General features: G+C 35.5%; 1 protein-coding gene across 2 annotated transcripts in view; it reads left to right on the top strand.

Annotated features, from left to right (window-relative positions):
- Positions 1–4,716: 4,716 nt before the first annotated feature.
- Positions 4,717–21,772, top strand: part of Aplip1 (JNK-interacting protein Aplip1) — a 72,585-nt gene continuing 55,529 nt past the window's right edge. The window contains exons 1-2 of one of the 2 annotated variants that reach the window (XM_081727628.1): positions 4,717–4,892; positions 16,566–16,978. In XM_081727628.1, the coding sequence (XP_081583754.1) occupies positions 4,810–4,892; positions 16,566–16,978 (496 nt within the window). In that variant the 5' untranslated portion in view covers positions 4,717–4,809. The remainder of the gene's footprint in view (positions 4,893–16,565; positions 16,979–21,772) is intronic. The other variant, XM_081727627.1, reaches the window with a different exon arrangement.

Raw genomic sequence — 21,772 nt, 5'->3', positions numbered from 1 at the left:
TTCATGGACACACTTACTTAACAGTGTGATTTTAAACGGATAGGAAAAGCTAACTATACTGAGAAAAAAGAAAGCGAATGTGGCGTACGTAAAAACGTAGGTTACATGTGTAAATCCCGTAGATTTGGGCTTAACATACAGCAAACATATAACTGAAAAAGTATATTTTATAAATACTTTCCGTATAAGAGTTCCGAACAAACGTACTTTCCATACGAATGAAAGAACTGAACTTAGGCGGTCAGGATCTCACATACCGATGAACCTATGTGTTATATAACTGACGTATTTAACATATGTATACGTATGTAATACACATGGAAGAGTTGAGTTGAGTTGATTTAGAGTTTAACGTTCAGTTTAGCATCGAGGCTATATGAGACGTATACCTACTGATTAACGTGGACTCCGAACCACTTGAGCTCCCGCCGGGAATCGAACCCGAGTCTCCCGCGCCAAAGGCGCGTACACTAATAATACACGGAAGACTGTTAGATATCAGACGTCCTGCACGGCATGATGTAACATCTAAGAACAGTGCATATGTAGAATACGGATAACGCACTTTGTACTGATTCTTGTAGTAAACATAAGGATTCTGTATATTTGTACAATATACTGCTGTCCAGATAACGTATTTTTCTCAGTGTGATGATTGAAAAGTCAATCACCTTCATTTGTCGTATACCAGCAGAATACCCGTTCTTCGCACGGGAAGAACAGTTTCATTTTGGACATAAAGAACACCTAAAAGTCACCAATCAACTTGGGGATACCAAAAGCTATGAATTTCATACTGATATCGGTCATTTTCAATTACTTTTACATGTCAACATCCCCCTTAGTAGTACTAATGGGGGATGGATTTGGATTTAAACGGCATCGGAAATGTGACTGTTCGTCTCAGCAAGCACGAAAACTATGGATTCGACACTAATATCGCTCATTTTTTAAAAAGTCATTTTATGTATCTTCCTCCCCCCCCCTTCTCTAAGCTGCACCGTCAAACTGAAATGATAAAAACACTCCCGCCCCGAACCTCGTCTGTATTGAAAATTTGATCGAGATTGGTTGGGTGGTTAAAGAGTTATTAAGTCACAAAGATAGTCACATTCATCTTTATATAGAGAGAGATTTATAATATCCATTAAACTGCAAAACAGAAACACGATGATGCGTTGAAATTCAAGTATTCATTCAATATCGATCGCTTCTAAAACATCAATTTTCATTTTAAGCACAAAGATGTACGCCGACTTTTTAAAGTAGAATTTTCTGAATCACACGTGCTTCTACTGGGAATCGAACCCTAGTATCCTGTGCATAAGACGCATTTGCTAACCATATATTTACGTGAAAGCTTCAAAATATGGATGAGATTCCAGAAGTCTAGGAGGGACCAAATTTACTTATTCCTCCGAGAGCTTTCTCCGCCTGAAACATACCCTACATGACTTGACATTATTGACTATTCTTTACGTATTGGCGCTAATACCCTCCTCTTCGGTACGAGTGATCCTTGGTTCAATTCCTAGTGGGGACACTGGTTGAAAAAGTGGAAAAGCTTTTTCAGACCAGCCATCCTGAGTGGGGTTGTCTTGGGTTTTCCTTATTCATACATGACAAATGCTGGGATGGTACCTAACATATAGGTCCCAGGCCGCTTCCTTCCGTCCCCAATCCTTTCTTCCTTCCCTTTCCTCGAATAGTATGATCGCCGAGAGACGTCATCACTCATATGTGACGGGCTAACATGGCCATAGATGTCGAAAGCCTAGAAATCTAATTCCTATTTTGGTATTCAGACACCCAACCAGATTTTTTTTTTTTTTTTTTTTTTTTGCGGGCGAGCCAATATTACAAGACATTTGAAGCGTATACAGTGTACACCCATATAATATTTATATAGTATAGATCTGTGGTTCCTAACCTTTTTGTTTGATGAATCACTTGATTGAATGCCTATGACATCAGTCGTGTAAAAAGACTAAATTTCTATAATGTAGTAATTCTGAGAATTTTTGCTTCAAGTAGCGTCATTGTAGGTTTTGCCACGGAGGGGCCAAGATAATACATCGACATGAGATGTTTACGTGTTTATTATATATTACTATACAATTTATTAAGAAGAATGTTCGCGGTGGCTTAGTGGTAGAGCGTTCATCTTTGGTGTGTGGGATTCTTGATTCAATCCCAGCTCGCGCCAAGTGAACTTTGTGGTGGACGAACACCGTGTGCGTGCGTTTTCTCGAGACTCTCCCGTTTCTTCCCACTTCTTTCTTCATTCCATCATTTCATTCATTTCCCATCATCACCGTCTCTTTTAACCTAGGCGACATAATCGTGGGATGTAAAACTGAACGATTTAATTTAATTTCATTAACAAGGATGTGCACGGTGGGGGCGATTGCCCTTCTTGCCTTCTCCAAATGACGCCTCCGGTTTTTGCTGCTTTGGGCGTTGACTGTTACAGTCTATCTAAAAATTGATTTTTAACTAATTATCAAATGCTTCATGATTTTTAAATCGTAAAATTTCGCGACACACCGGTTGTGAACCACTGGTTCACTTATACTCAGTCGTGGACGTCCGCAAGGAGGAGCGAACGTGGAATTCATATCTTTTTTTTTTTATTTAATTCTGCATATTTTCTTTCTCCATATTTTCTATAATTCTGTATATTCTCCATATTTCTTTATGTTTCCAAATTCTGTTTTAAGTAAAAGTATCGGTACCTGTTGTAACCCTGCGCAGTGTAGTCGCTAAATCTCTCGCCTTCGGTGTGAGCGCACCCGGGTTCGATTCCCGGTGGAGCACTCGGTCGTAAAAGTGTAAAAAGTTTTTTTTTTTAGGCCATGTGAGATTTTTCTCATCTACACCCAGGCAAACGTCGGGGTGGTACCTAATTTATAGGTTCCAGCCCGCTTCCTTCCTTCCCCAATTGTTTCTTCCTCCCCTTTCCCCGGCTGGCGTGATCGCTGAGGGATGTCTCCCCTCATATCCCAGAAATCTAATTCCTAAATCATAAAAGTACCTGTTTTACATTAGGTGGTCAGCTAACACAAGATTGTTTTTCTTTTTGCTGAAAACCATGTCATGATTATTAAGGCTTTTGAACAATTAGGTGCTATTGGGAATTGCAAAACAGAGTAGGATTAATCATTTTTTAGTGCTGGAACATTGCCTGTTCATTGTTGGATTAGTGATATAGCAGTGCAGAGTGAATTTCTGGAGCCGAGCCGTTTGCGAATGTATTTCGAAGTGTAGGTAGAATTTACCTTCACTCACATCAAGGAATAGCGAGATAATAGTCACAAGACCCTGAATGAGTCGTTTCCATTTTTTTTATTTTTTTAACCCGTTAACCTTAGATGCGAGAAGGTCATTAAAAAAAAATAGCATTACAAACTTTGCCCACCTCTGCGAAAACTCGTTCGGACACCTATCAGAGATTTAAAGGTTATAAGAAGATTGGGTTATGGTATATTTTGAAAGTGTTCTAGCGTATATGTATCAAAAATTTAGCAATATATTACTGATATTAATATAGTTAATGCAGAAAATAATAAGCCGGTTGGTTATCTTCTTAATTTGGCCATATATCTGAGTATGCTAATATTACTTTGTAAATTGGCCACTCGTGTAGTTGGACATTTCCTATCGAACTATGCATGACCAACTTATGTAAGCTACAGTGTAATTAACTTCCTAGTGAAGGATTATGGCCGGCTGGATGACGCACATTCAACTGAGTGATTTGTGGTCAGCGCATCAGCTTCCGACGCCATTATTTCTGAATTTAATAATAATAATGAACCTGTAAATATACATCAATCAAATAAAACTTTTTGTTAATATAATTTTGGATGAAAGAATTAGTTTGAATGTCGCTTTCGTTATTGTAAAAAGAATGTATAAATGTATTAGTGGTTCTCAACCTTTTTTTGACTGACGACACACTACTGAACTCCAGGACATCGCTACGCACTTGATTGATATTTTTATTATAAATAATAATAATAATAATAATATCAAATATAATACTGAAACCTATTAGTTTTTATAATGACTATATAGCACTGAGCATTATTGCTACCGCTGGAAGTGTTGACTGGTACAGTCTGTCTCGATTTTGACTAATTATTATTAAATTCTTCATGAGTTTTAAATTCTAAAATTTCGCGAGACACCGTAGGAGACTGTATGACACACAAGTGTGTCGCGACACATCGGTTGAGAATCACTGATCTGCTCGTCTTCCTTGGTTCATTCACTCTGTAATTATTGATAAAATCTCATTTCTATATCACTTTTTGCTGGAGACTATACAAATTAATTTTTTTTTAAAAAAATAGGTTTATTATTTTTTATAAAAAAGTATTGGAGTTACATTATATATATATATTTGTATATTTGCAATTTTTGTAAAATCGATTGAAGTTCAATACGATAATATAAAAACAAACATTGAAAGTAAAACAACTTCAACCATGTATTTACCAAATGAAAATGAAAGGAGGACGTCCTTGTGGTGTAATGTGCCGTGACAGCAATGTTTCTTATCACGAGACAATCTCGCGGCATTGTTTCTCCTTTTAAAACATAAGGATGCTGGAATTCCAATCTCCTCTTCTGTTCTGGAGATCGATACATTTTGCTACCTGGCTGGTGACAAACTGACAGAAGTCGATTCGGAGCGCAAGCGCAATCACGGCAGGTCTTCTCGCTAGCCACATGGATCATGTTACCAATTTTACCAACTCGTGTAACAAGCTTGCGTAGCTAGTCCTTACACGGGGCCGGTGAAACATGGCGGATACCGAGTTTGAAGAATTTAGGCAATATTTTGAAAAGTTGCCACAATATATCAAAGCACCGGCCCATAGCTACACGTACGTATCCTTATTCTGTATTATTTCCTTTTGCCGAGTATATGTTATTGTAACATGATCTTATATTGAAAAATGCATGCGTAGAAAAGAAGGAGGTATTATTTACGTATTTTTTTCCATGCTATAAGTCAGTTTACGGTATTCTGGTGTGCGGAGTAGTCTATGTAACAGGATACGACCAGCTGAACCATATGTTAGCAAGTGTCAATGACGTGCATTGCTGTCGTGTCACTTGCGAACAAGTAAAAGAGATTGGTGATTTGCTCTTACATTGTAACATGTAAACGCATTGACGTGCTCTTCTATGTATGTAGATAAAATGTAATTGCATGTGATTTATCACTTGTTATACGGTACCGTGTGTTTGTAAGTATTTTTATTCATTTTACTTTAAAAAAAAAATAGCTGTTACTAACATTTGTACAAGGGCAAAACAATTCTGACAGTTATGTGAACTTGACTTTGATAATTAGATTTTATGTTTGTATTTTCCGTGAATCCCCTACAGCTTTACACTTCCATTAAATACTAAATTTTAATCGAAACATATTGTTGAACTTCAGTAATTCTCAAGTCTCATTAAATGATCACAAAATAATAATAAACAACCATTGACAATGTTGATTTTACCGGTAATGACCTGAGAAAATAAACATTCAAGTGATTGTTAACTAAGAGCAGGAGATTGCTATTATTTTGTAGCAATTAAAATGTAAATTGTAATTAACGATGCGCGCATAATAAAATGCATATTAATTACATTAATATTAATCCAACAACTGGGTCACAAGGAAATAAGCGGAAAATTAACGAGAAATAGTATGGTCTGTAAATATGTCTTTGTTATGTGTATCAGAGCAGAAAATGATAAGTTCATGCGCATATTTGAAACAAAACCTGGAATTAACCAAGTCTCTCAATCGCTACAACATTGAGATTGCTTCCTTTGAACTACAAGAATCATCTTACTCTGGTCGAACGTGCTGAAAGACACAGTGGACTGGATCACACAGATTTTAATGCATTAAATTGCATTTCACTGTGGTTAGTTTGTGTGTCACCTGTGTTAGAAAGTCAGACTAATCTTATTTATCAAGAAAATAACAAAAAGTGTTAAAATGGAATTGACATGTTTGATTAAGAATAATTTTCTGTACAAAATGAGTGAAAGATACATCAGGTAAAGTTTTTTTTCTTTTAACGAAGCTTTGGTTATCATAAATTTCGTTTTCATTTTCTTGTATAGCATTCATTTGCATTATATGATAGATACATGACTTTGCAGGATTGGCAAAAACCATGGGTGTTTTTTTTTTTTTAATATATATAATAAAAACCCCGGTTGTTTGGTTTAAACCCGTTTTAGGGTAAACTTTACAAGACACACTCCAGCTGCGCATCGATAAGTAGGGCACTTTTAAAAAGTATAGTAGAATAGAGTAAGATATAAATTAGGGTAGGGGTTAGGAACGGGTTAGCTTAAGGTTAAGTAAGTTTTGATCAATTTTCATAAAATTATTAGTGTGTAATTTCTCGTTTCTGAGTGAGTATACCTGCTGGAGCGGGCGTTGTAAAGTTTTTTTTTTTTTTGTGTGTGTGTGTTTAAATAATTTGCTCCGTGTGTTTATATTACATATGGACAGAAATAAGTTTATTTTGCCTTGGTATTATGCAACAACGGGGTTATACTGGAAGGAAAATCCCGTTATTGCTTTGCATGTAAAATTTTATGGTCAACGTATCATAATCAGTACACTAAAACTAAGGTATTAAATTACAAATTTAGTATGTAGATATCATTTAATAAAATTAAAACTGAAAGTCGAATTTGAGCTAATGTTGGAAGCTACGTATGCAGTCGATAAATTTTACATGTTTCTATCAATATATTTAAGGAACCTTGGCTTCTTTATAAAACAACCCTGTAAGACTTTGTATGCGTGAAAATTTAAATTATATACCGATGTGACCTAACCTTGAACATTTGAAAGATCAAAAAGGGTGGTGGTATAATCCACTTCTCTTGGAGGCTAGATAGTATGGTGGGAAATGGCCTGATACTGTGGGAATTAATCGTGTTGATGATGTTCTGTATACCCACCAACTGCACCGGACCCGGTCAATAGTAGTTTCCGACCTTCGTAAGTATTACATACTGACACAAAATACAAAAGCTCAAACTGTACTTCGATCGAACGAAGTCTCATCGATGTTTGCCAAAAGTGTACTTTGAGCAGAACACTCATAGAGACCGATTCACAATAGACAGCAATACGAGGAATTACACTCTATTTTATTTATTTATTTTTTAAGAAAATGGGTTCAACTTCCCTAACCTTCAGGTAACCCAACCCTACCCTACTCTACTTATCCGTAAAGTCGCGGCCACCGTTAAGCGACCCTTACCCATACCCTTCGTAAGAAACACCTCCTTCCACAAGCATGACCACAAGTGACCACAAAAGTGTTTTCTGCACGTGCTGAGGGACAAGGTTGTCACATTTTTTGTTGAAAATGTCTGGACACCATATGTTCTTTCTTCTAGAGAGAGCCATTGAGAAAACCGTAATAGAAACGTATTGACTCGTGAATTGTGTAATAAAAAGTGATCTAAGAAAAATGTTATGATCGAGTGCCAACAAAATTCAAATAGGGCGAAAATACCAAAACTGAACACGAATTATTTATGAGTTTTTAAAAAGATATATACACTATTATATTTAAAAAATTAAAAAAAGATTATATCTAAAGTGACTTACTCATACCTTACTGAAACTATTATAGATAGAAACATGGATTTGTACAGAATATTCCTTTGTCAAAAGGCAAGGGCTAATAAAACAATTTTAAAAATATATGTCCTATAGGAGACAAAGAGAGTTCATTTTTTTTTTTTAACTAAAAATAGAATATATATCATAACTTCTTGAAGTTAAGAAGATGGAACTAAGGGATAAATTCTTCATTAAAATTAACAGAAAACACGTTTCAATGATTGCAAAAACTTCGCTCCTATAGGGGAAAAGAGGGGGTTTCTATTAATATTCAAATTTCCGATTATTTGTTTAGAAAATGCCGAATGTGAGGATTCGCTTAAGAAGGCGTAAAATTCAGCACATACACTTCTCATTAAAAAAAAAAAAAAAAAAAAAAAAAAAAAAAAAAAAAAAAAAACAGGCCGCGCCCTCGGATTTTCTTTCTTTCTTTTTTTAAATTCTGTTCCTGAGAAGGGGAAATGGGGTCAATTTCTATATTATAATTTTAGTTTTACTAAAGAAATATCCTCAGGTAATTAGAAACAAAGATTAGTGAAAAATGTCAGTAAAATTGCAAATTTGATTAGCGCTCGGTTGATAAATCTGTCAGTACCGAAAATTAAAATAAAATTGAAAACAAGCTGTTGAGAATGATATCTGTAAATACTTTACTTTTGTATTGAAATCAATGTAATTCAATTGAGTGCAAGTATCTTACATGAAAACGTATCCTAAGGTTAGTGACGTGGGTTGGGTCTATGGTTTCATCATTGAAGCCAATAAACTGGTGATATTAAATAAATGTTGTTTAGAATTATTTTATATTATTCCGATATGTGATCTTTGATTAAAGTAAGGTCACTGGTTTGGGACGCGCAAAAACTATTTAACTCAGCCTTGACTAGTGTTGTCCACGAGAGGAGACGTCTTGTTAAGGTTGAGGAAGTCTCGTCTTGTCTCGATTCTCAAATAATTCTTTATCCTCTCTTTCGAAAATGTTCTCGTTTTTTAAGTAATTTTATATCCTTGACTTTTGAGAATAATGTACGCCAATTTTTGCACTTAGTAATAAGAAAATTAAATGCTTTGTGGGGATAAGTGTTGAATAATTAGCATTAATTAAAAAAAGATACATATCGCCCGGATTTCTTAACCAATATTCATATCGAAACCAGACCCTAGCTAGGGGTAGCTAGGGTTTGAGCCCCTTTCGACCACCTTCAGCCCCCTGAAACTTTCATGTTTTGCTTCCTCTGCTTTGCTTCACTTCCAAGTACATGATTCTTGTATTTGTTACTTAGACTTTTCTGGCCAGAAGGACTAGGTTGCTTATCATCTGGTACCGCCGAAAGAAATTAGACATTTCCAATCAGCAAGAAAATACGTAGACACCACCAGCATACTACAATCTCTTCGAACAAAATCTCAAGGGAAAGTAGAGAACTAAAACTTACCAACTGACAACCGTGAAAAACATTGATGGTCATAAACAATAAATTGAAGCGTTCTATAAGGAATGAAAATTTTTGAGAAAGTATTCCAAGCTAAGATTTTTACTTCCTTCTCTTCGTTTCTTTAATTTGCAAAACAATACAAAAAACGTTTTAACTTTTAACTTCTTTTTGTGTTGTTACTCAATCGTGGATGAAGACGTAAGACATACTGTCTTTCTTTCTTTCTTTCTTCTATATGTATAAACTTCAAAAAAATCATGCTTAAATTTACAAATATGATTCATTTTATTATGGCTTGCAAAAATCGGAAAACTATAAAGGGGGGAAGGGAAAATCACCCTACTACCTGCCTTTAGTTGTAAACTATAGCGCCAAAAGTTAGGCTTTTGTAGAAATTGAGAATAAATATTTACCTTTTAAATGCGTAAATTTTTCTCTTCCCACACTTTTTTCCTTTAAAAAAATGTCATGCTGAAGAAAATAGAATCCGTTTTTAAAAAATGAGATACTTCGTTAGATCATTTTCCCTACAGATCTTTTATGAGCAATAAATAAACATATCACTTTATCGAAAACTTTCGAATACTAACATAATACAAGTTGGATCTAGGTTGAACTAAAAAATAAGTTTTTACTTCTGCTGTTCCCATATGACAATCTGGAATGGAAACCTTCAAAATAGAGAGGAACCAGTTCATTCAGTTTAGAAATCTGGCATCATTGAATCCTTCGCGACCTCCAGTGCAGTTTGCGGTTACTAAGCCACAGGGGGTAGAGGAAAGTCTTCCTTCTTCCAGGAAGAATAGTTGCTTATCCATGGCCCCGACTTTACCTTACCTTATGAGAACAATGCCACATCCTCTGACAAATTCACTTGTTCTGCTCAAAGTGCTCTCTTACCGATGTTTCTGTGGTTACATATGTACTACTATGGGCACCGGAATCTGGAGCCTCATCTCTGTCAACGTTACAAGGGATTTTCAATATGTTGTAATTTACATTTCACAGAAAGTTCTGCTTTGTAAGAACTTGTACGCTGTTTAAAGCTTTTCAGTATTATTTGATACACGCAAAATTAAGGCAACTCTGTAACTTCAAATAGTTTTTGTGTTAAAATTTCTCTTGTATTTTGATACAAGAAATTAACTTCATATGATTATTTTTAACGGCAAACCCGTTCATTTATTTGTTACTTATACGGCAGAAAGATGTGTGTTTATGCTTTCTGTGTATGACGATTTATATCGGATATGCCTTTCAACATCGATCAAGCCCCGCTCTCTAAAGTTTGCGTATTAAATAGGAAATTAACCTCTCAGTGGTCCATGTTTATTCCTCGCAGGTTAAATCCAAATGAATAATAATAATGAATTAATGGAGTAAACAGGAGTAGTACAAGGGAATTAAAAGGACAGGGCACATGCTTTTGTTAAACATACATTGGTTCAAGTTTACCCTGGTTCATCATGTCCTCAAACTTTGCAACCTTAATTTAACTCATTAACGTCGTACCATGATCAAATTTTCCACAGTGATGTGAGTCGAATGACAATACAATGGTTCATTGTTACTTTTATATATGGTAACTCTTTATTAATTATATATCCTATTCTGTTATGCAACCAGAAATGCTCTGAAGTTGGCAAGTACAGTATAACAACCAGGATATCTTCCTAAATTAATGAAATGAAATGAAATCCTTGAGTTTTACGTCCCACGATTATGCCGGTTAGGCTAAAGGAGACGGTGATGATGAGTGATGAATGAAATGGTGGAATGAAGAAAGTGGGAGGAAACGGAAGAGCCCCGAGAAAACCCACGCACACGATGTCCTAAATTAAGTTTCAGGTTGTGAAAGTACGATAAACTTAAAGAACTAATTGAAAATGAAATGAAATGAAATCTTTAAGTTTCACGTCCTAAGGTTATGACGCTTAGGCTAAAGGAGACGGTGATGATGAGAAATGAATAAAATGGTGGAATGAAGAAAGTGGGAGGAAACGGAAAAACCTCGAGGAAACCCATGCACACGATATTTGTCCACCACAAAGTCCACACGGCGCGAGCTGTTATCGAACCAGAGACCCCAAGCACCGGAGGTGAACGCTCTACCACTGAGTTACCCAGCCCAAAGAACTGATTAAATGTGAAAAGATCTTAAAATAAAAAGTTAAAAATAAGAAGCGTGAAAAAATAAAAAAAATCTCTTTTACTAAATTGCACACAAAAATGGAAATCCTTTTATGCGTAAAGTCAAGAAATATAAGACTATAAAAAACATTGGATGCAATTGATTGTAATAGATTTTAATAGATTTTAAGATTAATAGAGCGCCTAGTGTTCTTTAAATCTTAGTTCTATTATTATTAGGGTCAGTGAGGGTAATTCTGAGATACTGCCTATGGAGAGTAATTATGAGACACCCTCACTGGTCTTCAATCACTGTAGGATAAATACAAATTAAGAGCACAGGCATTTAGTAACACCCTTCACAATGCTCTGTCCACATTTTTAAGTGTCAGTGTACAAAAGTTTGGATGTACCATTTTTTTTTAAACAAACACATTCAGAAAAGTTGTTAGAAATTCGAAATCCTGCATTAACTTTTATATCTACTCCTTCAGTAATATCACTATTGTGAAACCAATGGGTGTTGCTGGAAGCCTTGTCGGTCAGCAGTAACAGGTTAAATTGGATTTGTCCTTTGGGCTTTTGTTTCAGAGTTTCAAATTTTGTATTGTATCTCATTTTGTTTATATGGAGGGTAATTATGAGATCCATGCTGTAATCTGTCTCTGTATTTCAGAAAAGCTGTATTCTGTAGTTTTGGTAGTCCTATAATCTTGTTTCTAAGTAACTTTCAAAGTTGTACACCTACATTATTTTGTTGAAAATAGCCTAGCTGCATATCAGTATACTAAAACATAAAGAAATAAAAGTAGCCTAAATTGCTTTCAGTGAACAGCCTAGAACTTGGTCTAAATTTGTTCCATAAGCCTGTTTTGTAACCCGAAACTCTAATGTAGTCTATTAGCCTATAGGTCCAGAGTTTAGTCAACTGACAGAAATGTTAGAATAACATCAGTAGCTATTTCCATGTTGTTTCTTAGTTATAATGTATTTAATTATGACTAAAAATAACTTAGAATTAATAGAAATAGGCCTAATAAGTAAATAAATAAGTAAATCTGTTCTGAAAAAAAATATAAATGTATTTACGCATGACTAGAAAGAAAAGCATGGGAAACGCTGTCATATACATAACTATATGAGTACGCTCCCCAGGCCCGTATCCAGGGGGGTTCTAGGGGGTGTCCTAAATTTTTGCTGGCCCCCTAAAATTTTCACGGTTGACTTGCAAATGAACTATAATATGGTGATGAAGTATAATATGGTTGGATCGGGTCCCCTTAACTTCAGCCCCCCCCCCCCCTACATTTTTGGACTGGCTACCGGCCTGACGCTCCCCATAGTTTTCTGGAACGCATTATTATTATTATTATTATTATTATTATTATTATTATTATTATTATTATTATTATTATTATTATTATTATTATTACGTTTCCGTGAGTAGTGTATATTTACACACGTAGGAAAAGCTTCCTTTAACTGGGTGAATGGTATTTTAGGACTGACGATGGCATAATAGTGTGGCAGTTATTAAAAATAACAACTGAAAAAGGAACAGTCTATACTTTTTGTCTTATCTTGGTGTCAAGAATCACCTCTCAAACGTTGTCTTTGTTTTAAAACGCCCTATATATATACATTTTTTTGTGAGAATACACTTCACTATAGTCTTATAGTTGAAGCACGTAAAATACTACAGAATACACATTGAACGGGTAACTTAGCTGTATACTTCTTTGTCTCCTTCTTTCCTCATGTTTAAATGGGAGTCGGGTTTCTGTCTTTAATTCTTTCCTTCCACTTTCTTCTAACCTTTGCATCCTCTATTTGAATACCACTCATTCTACCGTGGAAACTTGTAGTATAAAATAAAAGACAAATTTTGACCAAAGCGTATACTATTTAATAAATACCTAGGCAATATCATTACAGTTTTGGCACAGTATCTTTTCCTTCATCAGACACATTATCACATATCTGATGAAGTCAAATATACTTTGCCATAACTCTAACGATATTATATATTAAATAGTGTATGCTTTGGTCAAAATTTGTCTTTTATCACCTATTTACCATCCCCTCTCCCTCAAATCGTCTTGTATCTTGTCCTTTCGTTTGCTCCTGGGTCTTCCTTCTTTCCGGTATTTCTAGCTTTGTAATTCTCTTTTCCAGATAATCGTCAATTCTCTATTCTACAGTCCCAGCATCCATTCCCGAAACATTGTTTTCAAGAGTCTTATCATAATATTCTCATCTTCGCCACTTGCATTTTTTTTTCTTTCTTGTGATTGCGCACGTTTCACTATTGTACACTAATGTCCAAAATGATTGTCGCATATCTATAACTGTCTTCTTGTAAGAATATAATTTGATAATGAATTTGCAGGATACTTTTATTGTTGATACTATGTGTACAATCAACACACATACCGGAAATATATATTTGTGGTAAATTTCATAGGAAAAGAATTATAAATATGAAAATTAGAGTGAATAAAACAATATATTGCTAAGTGGACAAGAAAGTTCTATTTTCGTTTTATTGTTCTTATTTACTGCTCTTTTGACATGAAATTTGCCACATACATGTCTTTGCCGACTATACACATACTAACATTATAAGAAATACCGGTCGAATTCGTTATCAAATTATATTCCTACAATAACGTATGTATAGACATGCGACAATAATTTTGGACATGAGTGTACATCATGGCTAGCCTTATTAATGTTTTATATACGGCCTTTTAACCTGCAACTTAGTTTTGTATTACATACACTCCCCGCTCATCCTTCTTCAGTTTAGCCAGCCAGATTGTTAGGATTAGGATTAGGATTTTAGATTTCCGGGCTTTCGGCTTCTATGGTCATATTAGCCCGTCATGTATGAGGGATGGCGTTCCTTGGTGATCAAACTACTTTGAGAAAGGAAGGGAAGAAAGTGGCCTGAGATCTATATATTAGGTAGGGCATTTACCTGGTGTGAGTAAGGAAAACCCACGAAAACCTCATTCAGGATGGCTGGCTTGAAAAAGCATTTTCCACCGAGTGTCCCCACCGGAAATCGAACCCGGGACCGCCAACCAGATTGTGTTCTATGTTTGTCTTTCTGTATGTAATCTTTCACCCTGGTCGAGATGCGATTCAAAATACTTATTCGGAGGTAGATAGTAAGTATCTAAAAGAAGCTTCCGTCATCTTTGTTAAGTGCAATAAATTCTGTCTTTGTTCAATTTATCCTCATGCTTCTTATCATGTAGAAAGATGGACATTCTTAAATAATGTTTGACCCCAGCCTCATGATTGTAAGATTAAAGAGTTTCGAGGTTCAAATAGATCAGTAGTATAAGGTTGCGAAGTAAAAAGTGTAAGGTTGTAGAGTCATAAGGATTCGTAAGTTTGACACAAAATCAGATTGAAGATCATTGTTTTATATATCATCTTCTCAATCTTGTGGGGGTTGGATAGGATGGTTGTTCTATATTCTCAATTTCATTTGAGATTTTTTTTTTTTTTTTTTTCATAATTGTAAGATTTCCGGTTTAATATTCGTTGAGGAACTTTAATCGATATCATCCTCATTTCATCTTCCCTTACACTTTTCATTCAAACAGATTTCAGAACATCGATTGATTCTGAATGTCGTATTAGATAGGCAGCCATCGAGTTTCTTCCGTGGTTGTCAGAATCTCCCCTACTTTACTTTCTGCTCCTTTTCCAGTAATAATAATAATAATAATAATAATAATAATAATAATAATAATAATAATAATAATAATAAAACGTTCAGAGGCGAATAGGAGGCAACTCACACCGGTAACAGTGCAACAGTTTCCTCATGAGTTGCCTCTGATGATATCTAAAAAGCTTCCAAGTTTTGCTTCTTTCTACCTCAATGGCCATACCACCGACCCGTATTGCTCAATACAGCAAATAAAGGTCTTCATGAATCATATCTTTATTTCCATTAATTTTTATTTATTAATTTATTACAAAGTTTCTCGTTCTTTCAACAAAATGAGTAATAATTTACTCTACTTATTCGTTTATAATAATTACATTCTACATCTTCTGCTTTGATCCTTCATTTTATTTTTCTTTTCTTTTCTTTTTTAAAGTATGTATCATACGCAATTTACAGAGCTCGCCCGATCTTATCCAAACTTAGCATATAAATAGTTTGAGATTTGCGTAGTATATATATATGTGTATGTGTGAAATATTTTTCTATTATCTTTGATTTGCCTAGTATACAAGTGAAATATTTTCCTATTTTCCTTGATTTGCTTAGTATACATGTGAAACATTGGTTCCTATAGTCTTGGATTTGCGTAGTATACATGCGAAATATTTTCCTATAGTCTTCGATTTGCGTAGTATATATGTGAAATATTTTCCTATACAGACCTTAAATTTCACAGTTAGATCCATCAAAGTTGGGGTTTCGACTTGTTTTTTTTTGTGGGGGGGATGAGGGAAGAAGTATTAATTAATATTTAGAAAGATAATTATGAGAGGAGATGGAATTAAAGTGTTAAATGTTAATCAAATACGATGTGTATTTGCAGTGGAAGATCTGCTAAAATTAGTGAAGAACGAATTTTTCCGCAGTCGAAAACTCATTGCAAGCCTTTCCTCATTTTTAATACCGTTCATTTGATTTATTTTGCCCTTTCATGTACAATTCACGCCTCTTCTTTGTTTATTCTCAGTTTAAAGCTTTCCTTCAGTAGTTAAAAGGTTTCAGGAGGCCGCAGAAGCCCATAGTATTCAGCTGCTTATATTAGCTCATCAGAGATTCATACTCGCAAAACAGTTTGCCGTGTATGAATTATACAGGTTGAAAACAAACAGTGGGTCATCTCTAGTACTAAGAGGCTTGGTTAGATCCCAGACCATCTGAGATTTTTTTATATAGGTCTCGAGATTGTGACTTTTACGCTAAAAAGGAAAGGAAGGGGAAATTATAAAAATATAGGAATGTCACATTAACCTGTAAGTAGATTCTATCCTGAAGAAGGCCACAGTAAATGAGGCGTTGAAATATTGATCTAGTCATAAATCAAGCAAAAAATCCAGATAACAGTTTATTACCCTTCGCACAGTACAATTTGCGTGAAATAAAACCTTTCCCTGAGCTTCTATGTAACCACAACAATCGTTCCAACTTGGTTCTGCCACATTTACTCTTCAAACCACATCTATCATTATTGCAAACTTTCAGAAAAAATCGCGTACTTTTCTAAATTTTAGTGCAGTTTTAAAGTTTTTATTTAAGTTCATATGTGTTCAACCTCTGTTTTAATTGTTTCTTCGCATTTTATTTTCAGACTTGTTCATGACATTGTTCTAGACGACGACGCTTCCGAAAGTGCTGACAAAACGAAATCAGCTGATATTCAAGTAAATAATAATAATAACAACAATAACAACAATATCACTGTATTATCTGAACAAGAAGCTGTAGCACCTGCTGGCTGTGATCGTGAAATTGATAGCGGCTATTCCTCGTATCAGCCTTGTCCAAGTGAACAGAACCAATATTCCTGTAGCAATAGTGAGTGTATCAATTCAGTTCCTGACGTTGTGAATGGCTTCGATTCTTACTTGTCTAACCAACCTGTAAACGGGAAACCTCCACCATATCAAGACTACAGGGACAATTTTCCAAAGCCGTATTGGGACAGACCTCCGGGAGAAAGACGCCGAAGAAAACTTCCAGAAATCCCGAAAAATAAAAAATGTAAGTACATGTACTTTCTGTGTTTGAAAATGTATGTATTTAACCAGGATGGTATGGTATGTGTTGCATTATTTTTGATTATGATTTGAACAGCTGGAATTGAATTGCGGATTTGGATGTGTCTTAGTTTGATATAGGCTATTACGTGTGCAGTTTTGTGTTTTAGTAGTGTGCGAATTCTTTTTGATAATGGAAACTATGCACAACTGTACAGATTTACAGGTTCTGGATCCTCTGTTGTATTGAATCAGTTCCAACATTAGTGGTGGGTGGCTACTTCTACTTTTCAAGATATTAGTAGTAAGATACGTGGGCCATTCAATATATACGTTTCAATATTTATTTTTTTAAAATACATTTGTAAACTATACATACATGTGTAGGTAGGTCCTTGATCATCTCTCCATATAATATCCTGAATCCCACTGAGATTCAGGAATTTGTCCCACCGTTGCAGCAATTTGTCCAAACCCTTTGTAAAAAGTCGGGTATCTGGCTATTTAGCACTCTTTACATTCCGCTTCAGTTTTTCATCTGTTTCGAAACCTTCACTTTGCAATGCAGACTTTAACACCAGGAAAAAATGCAAGTAACTCGACGGTAAATTGAGGCTGTATGGGGGGCAGCCATTCCCACCCTAACTCTTTAATTTAGTATCTTTTTTCTGCGTGCTAAGTGGGGGTAGGCGTTATCGTGAAGAAGAGACCAGTTCGCTTATGTTGAATTGTGTTTCCCTGAAGAAGAGTTCAGGTTCGACATAAGTGACCTGGTCTCCTGTCAACTGGTGATGAAGAAGGGAAATAGAATGTGAGGAGAGAACTAAATAGCCAAAACCCTGTTTTTTTGCAAAGGATTTGGACAAATTGGTACAACGATGAGACTAATGCTTGTGTCTCAGTGGGGATTATGTGGAGAAGTGAGGAAGGATCCACCAACATATGTACCGGTATGGATAGTTTACAAATGTATCTGAAAAAATAAATATTTTACAGCTTAGGGAAACTTATACAGGATGGTAGGTAACTTCACCGACAAACTTTGGGAGGTGATTCCTTATATGAAATGAAAGATAAAAGTTCTAATAAACATGGGACAAAAAAAAAAAAAAAAAAAAAAGTCTCCTTTCAGAGTTATGAACCGCCGAAAATTCGAAAAATCATGTTTCGAAACGCCCTGCCTTAGAAACGATAGGACCTATCCCAACCGGTTTAAGGAATTACACAGGAACTAGTATGCGATCTATCTAAATATCTGTTTTACCATCCTCCGTTATCGGCGAAATGAACGTACCATTAGTACTTAAAGGAATATCCCTATACCTCAACTTCCTTTTTACAGTTCGTTTCGACGATAACGGACCACGGTAGAACATAGATATTTAGATAGAGTGCATACTAGTTCCTTTGTAATTCCTTAAACCGCTTGGGATCGGTCCTGTAGTTCTAAGACAGAGTGTTTCGAAACGTGAATTTTCGAATTTTCGGCGGTTCATAACTCTGAAAGGAGACGTTTTTGTCCCATGTTTATTAAAACTTTTTTCTTTCATTTCATATAAGGAATCACCTCCCAAAGTTTGTCGGTGGAGTTACATACCACCCTGTATATTGAACGACCCATGTTATGTTCGGATTTCCTTACCAATGTTTATATCTAAAAATTATCTGCAGGATTCTGAGAAATTAGTAAAGTGTCTAGGTTCGTCAATTAAGATTTAAAGTCTGAACCAATGTGAAGAGATTGTACTGGTATAATTAATGAACAGAATGTGTCCGTTCTTAACTTTCACTTGCTTCTTATCCAAGAAATATTCTCATAAAGGTTGTGTTATAAAGTAAATATAAATACTTAAGGTTCTTCCCAAGCTTAGCCCCCTATTTTACAACTGTTGGAAGAGAAAGCGTGCATTCATTCGAAGTCCATATCGATGCGAAAGAAAAGACGCAAAAATATTGAACCAAACGAGAAGAAAATGTGACAATACTCCACAAGAATCCAGTTCCACAATGCTGGACTCCATGATTAGGTCAATATGGTTCCGACAATTGAAAATACAAGTCATATTGAAAAATTGTAATAAATGTTCCAAGGGAGAGAAAGCTAACCAATTCTGGTATTCATTGCCTACCAATATCTCCTGGTTTGATTAAAACTAATTTCTTATTGTGGGGTTCTTTAAAATTCAGAATTTCTTTTAAATTAACCTCATACCTTGAAGAAATTAAAAGAAATCAAAAGAGCATTTCAAAAATCAATTTGCCTGTGGTGGAAAAATAAATAAATCATATAAATGGTAGTATGCAAACATATAATTGGATGTATTCAAATAGATCGTGACCTCCTCAATTTTATAACTAGAAAAATCATGTGAAGTGAAATGATGTTACGTAAATACGAGGGCTATCCAGAAAGTATCAGACGTTTTGGCCTTTCGCGGCAGTGGGCGCGGCTAGAGTAGCCATCTTGGTGTCACAACGTTGCTACACTCAGTACGCATCCAGCTGTGGTAGCGTGAGGGCTGTGACGCTCTTACTATGCTTTCTGTGACATCTTACAATGTGCACTGCAATAGAAAATCCCGCCTCTTGTGAGGTGCGTTGTGTGATTAGGTTTTCGTTGGCAAAAAGTCACAAGCCAACTGAAATCCATCGCCAACTGTGTGAAGTGTACGGACATGGAATAATGAGTGAAGGTCTAGTGAGGCAATGGCGCATTGATTAAAAAAAAAAAAATGACCGTTCCAATGTTCACGATGAGAACGGCAGTGGTAGGACTAACCTTGTGTCTGATGAACTGGTGAAGCAAATCGACGACAAAATTCGTGCAAATCGTCGTTTCACAATTACGGAACTTGCTGAACATTACCTCCAAATTTCACGGAGTTTGGTGCATGAAATTCTGGTGGAAAAGCTTGGTTACCACAAATTTTGTGCTAAGTGGGATCGTTCACCATACAGCCCGGATTTGGCGCCGAGTGACTACCACCTCTTTTCAGCGCTGAAGACATGGCTTGCTACACAGCGCGTTGATACCGACGCCGAACTACATGCCGGTGTAAGATAGTGGTTGAAATCGCATGTGGTAGCTTCCTAACGCGACGATATTGAAAAAATGTATGCCACAGTATGACCATGCTTCATGTGGAAAAATAGCTTAAGAGTGTACCTTTCAAATGTATGTAATACAATCTGGTTTGTTCATTCTATTATTTTTTTTATTTTATTTATTTATTTTTTTTTTAAATTTCAAAACGTCTATTACCTTCTGGACAATCTTCGTAGAACAGCAAATCAGTATGTTCAACTGCTGTCTAGCAGAAACCTTTAATCTCCACTTATTGCGTATGGTTCTGAGAAAGATAATGGTGTAATAGAAATAGAGGATTGTATTGACCAATTATCAAATTACATAACATTTTGCAACGAGTTTTGTATGCTAAGTACTTCGATCCTACTCCTTAAACCACAGTTATCAATAAAATTACATCTAACAACAATTTGTTGATATTTAATCTCTTTTTTTTTTTTTAACGGGAAATTACTGGATATTAACTTAACTCATATGGTTCTCACCAACTGTCAGACCTAGAACCACACCCGATGGCAGAACTTCCTTTGTCTTTCTGCGATAAGATTTTGCAAGTCAAAAATATTCTGTAGGAATTCCAAAATAAAAAATAAAGATCATACTACCACGTTTACATTACAGCGTTACATGAAGCATGGTAAACAAGGCTTCAGCGGTAAGCAGATTTAAAATATTATAAAATCACGTCAACTTTCAGTTCCAGCAGAAGAAACATTTCTGATTGTTAAAAATACACTTTACACGACGTAAAAATCAGTTCAAACTATATTTATGCAAGTAGTCCGTGCATTTGAGACATCTACACATAGCAGGCATGGTTTTATACCTTTCTGTTTGATATTTCTTTCTTTTTTTCTCTCTCTGACAATTTTTATGCACAGACGCGACAAATTTTCTGCGATCACATCGCAGATCGCGGCATGTTCTGCTATGGGGGAACCACATACGCATAAAATATACGGACTTTGCTCACAGTTGCTTCAGAGCTAACAGCTGTGCGAGATGTATTTTTACATGGTGAATTTAGGCATGAGTGTTGCTTTCGACCGTTTATTTCGAGTGTGCTCATTATTTTTTACAAAATATCCTTACATTTTTCAAGCTACTTTATATGAAAAATTATTATTTGCATCAAACCTATCAGAATTTTTGAGTAGTGGAAAAGCATATTCGGGGAATAAGGATAAATTTTGTATTATAATCCGTCAATTTGTCAGTTATTGAATAAAATGGTACCATTTGATTGTAGATAGAATAACCAAAATATTAAAATTAGTTATTTACTGAAAATTATTTACGCTACTATCACAAAAAACCAAAAGAGCAAACTAATTTGTGACTTTCATTGACGATTTACCAAACAGGGAGGGAAAGAAGTAAACAAGAAACAAATATGAAGGGCAATCAAGTCTTCCACTGTGTTGGTTTTTGGCACCGTATTAGTAGTGCGGTATCCTTTGTTTTTGGCACAGTTCTAGTTTTGTAATACCATATTGACCTTTGGCGCCGTATTGGCTTTGTGTCAGCATAAAGACCTGTGGTTTCGTGCTGATTTTGTGTCACCATATTGACCTTTCGCGCCGTATTGACTTTGTAGCAGCATAAAGACCTTTGGTTACATACTGATTTTGTGTCACCATATTGCCCTTTGGCGCCGTATTGGCTTTGTGGCAGCATAAAGACCTGTGGTTTCGTGCTGATTTTGTGTCA

Source organism: Thermobia domestica, chromosome 10, assembly GCF_964235325.1.
Source record: "Thermobia domestica chromosome 10, izTheDome1.hap1.1, whole genome shotgun sequence".
Taxonomy (NCBI): Eukaryota; Metazoa; Arthropoda; class Insecta; order Zygentoma; family Lepismatidae; genus Thermobia; species Thermobia domestica.
This window is presented reverse-complemented; position numbering and strand designations above follow the sequence as displayed.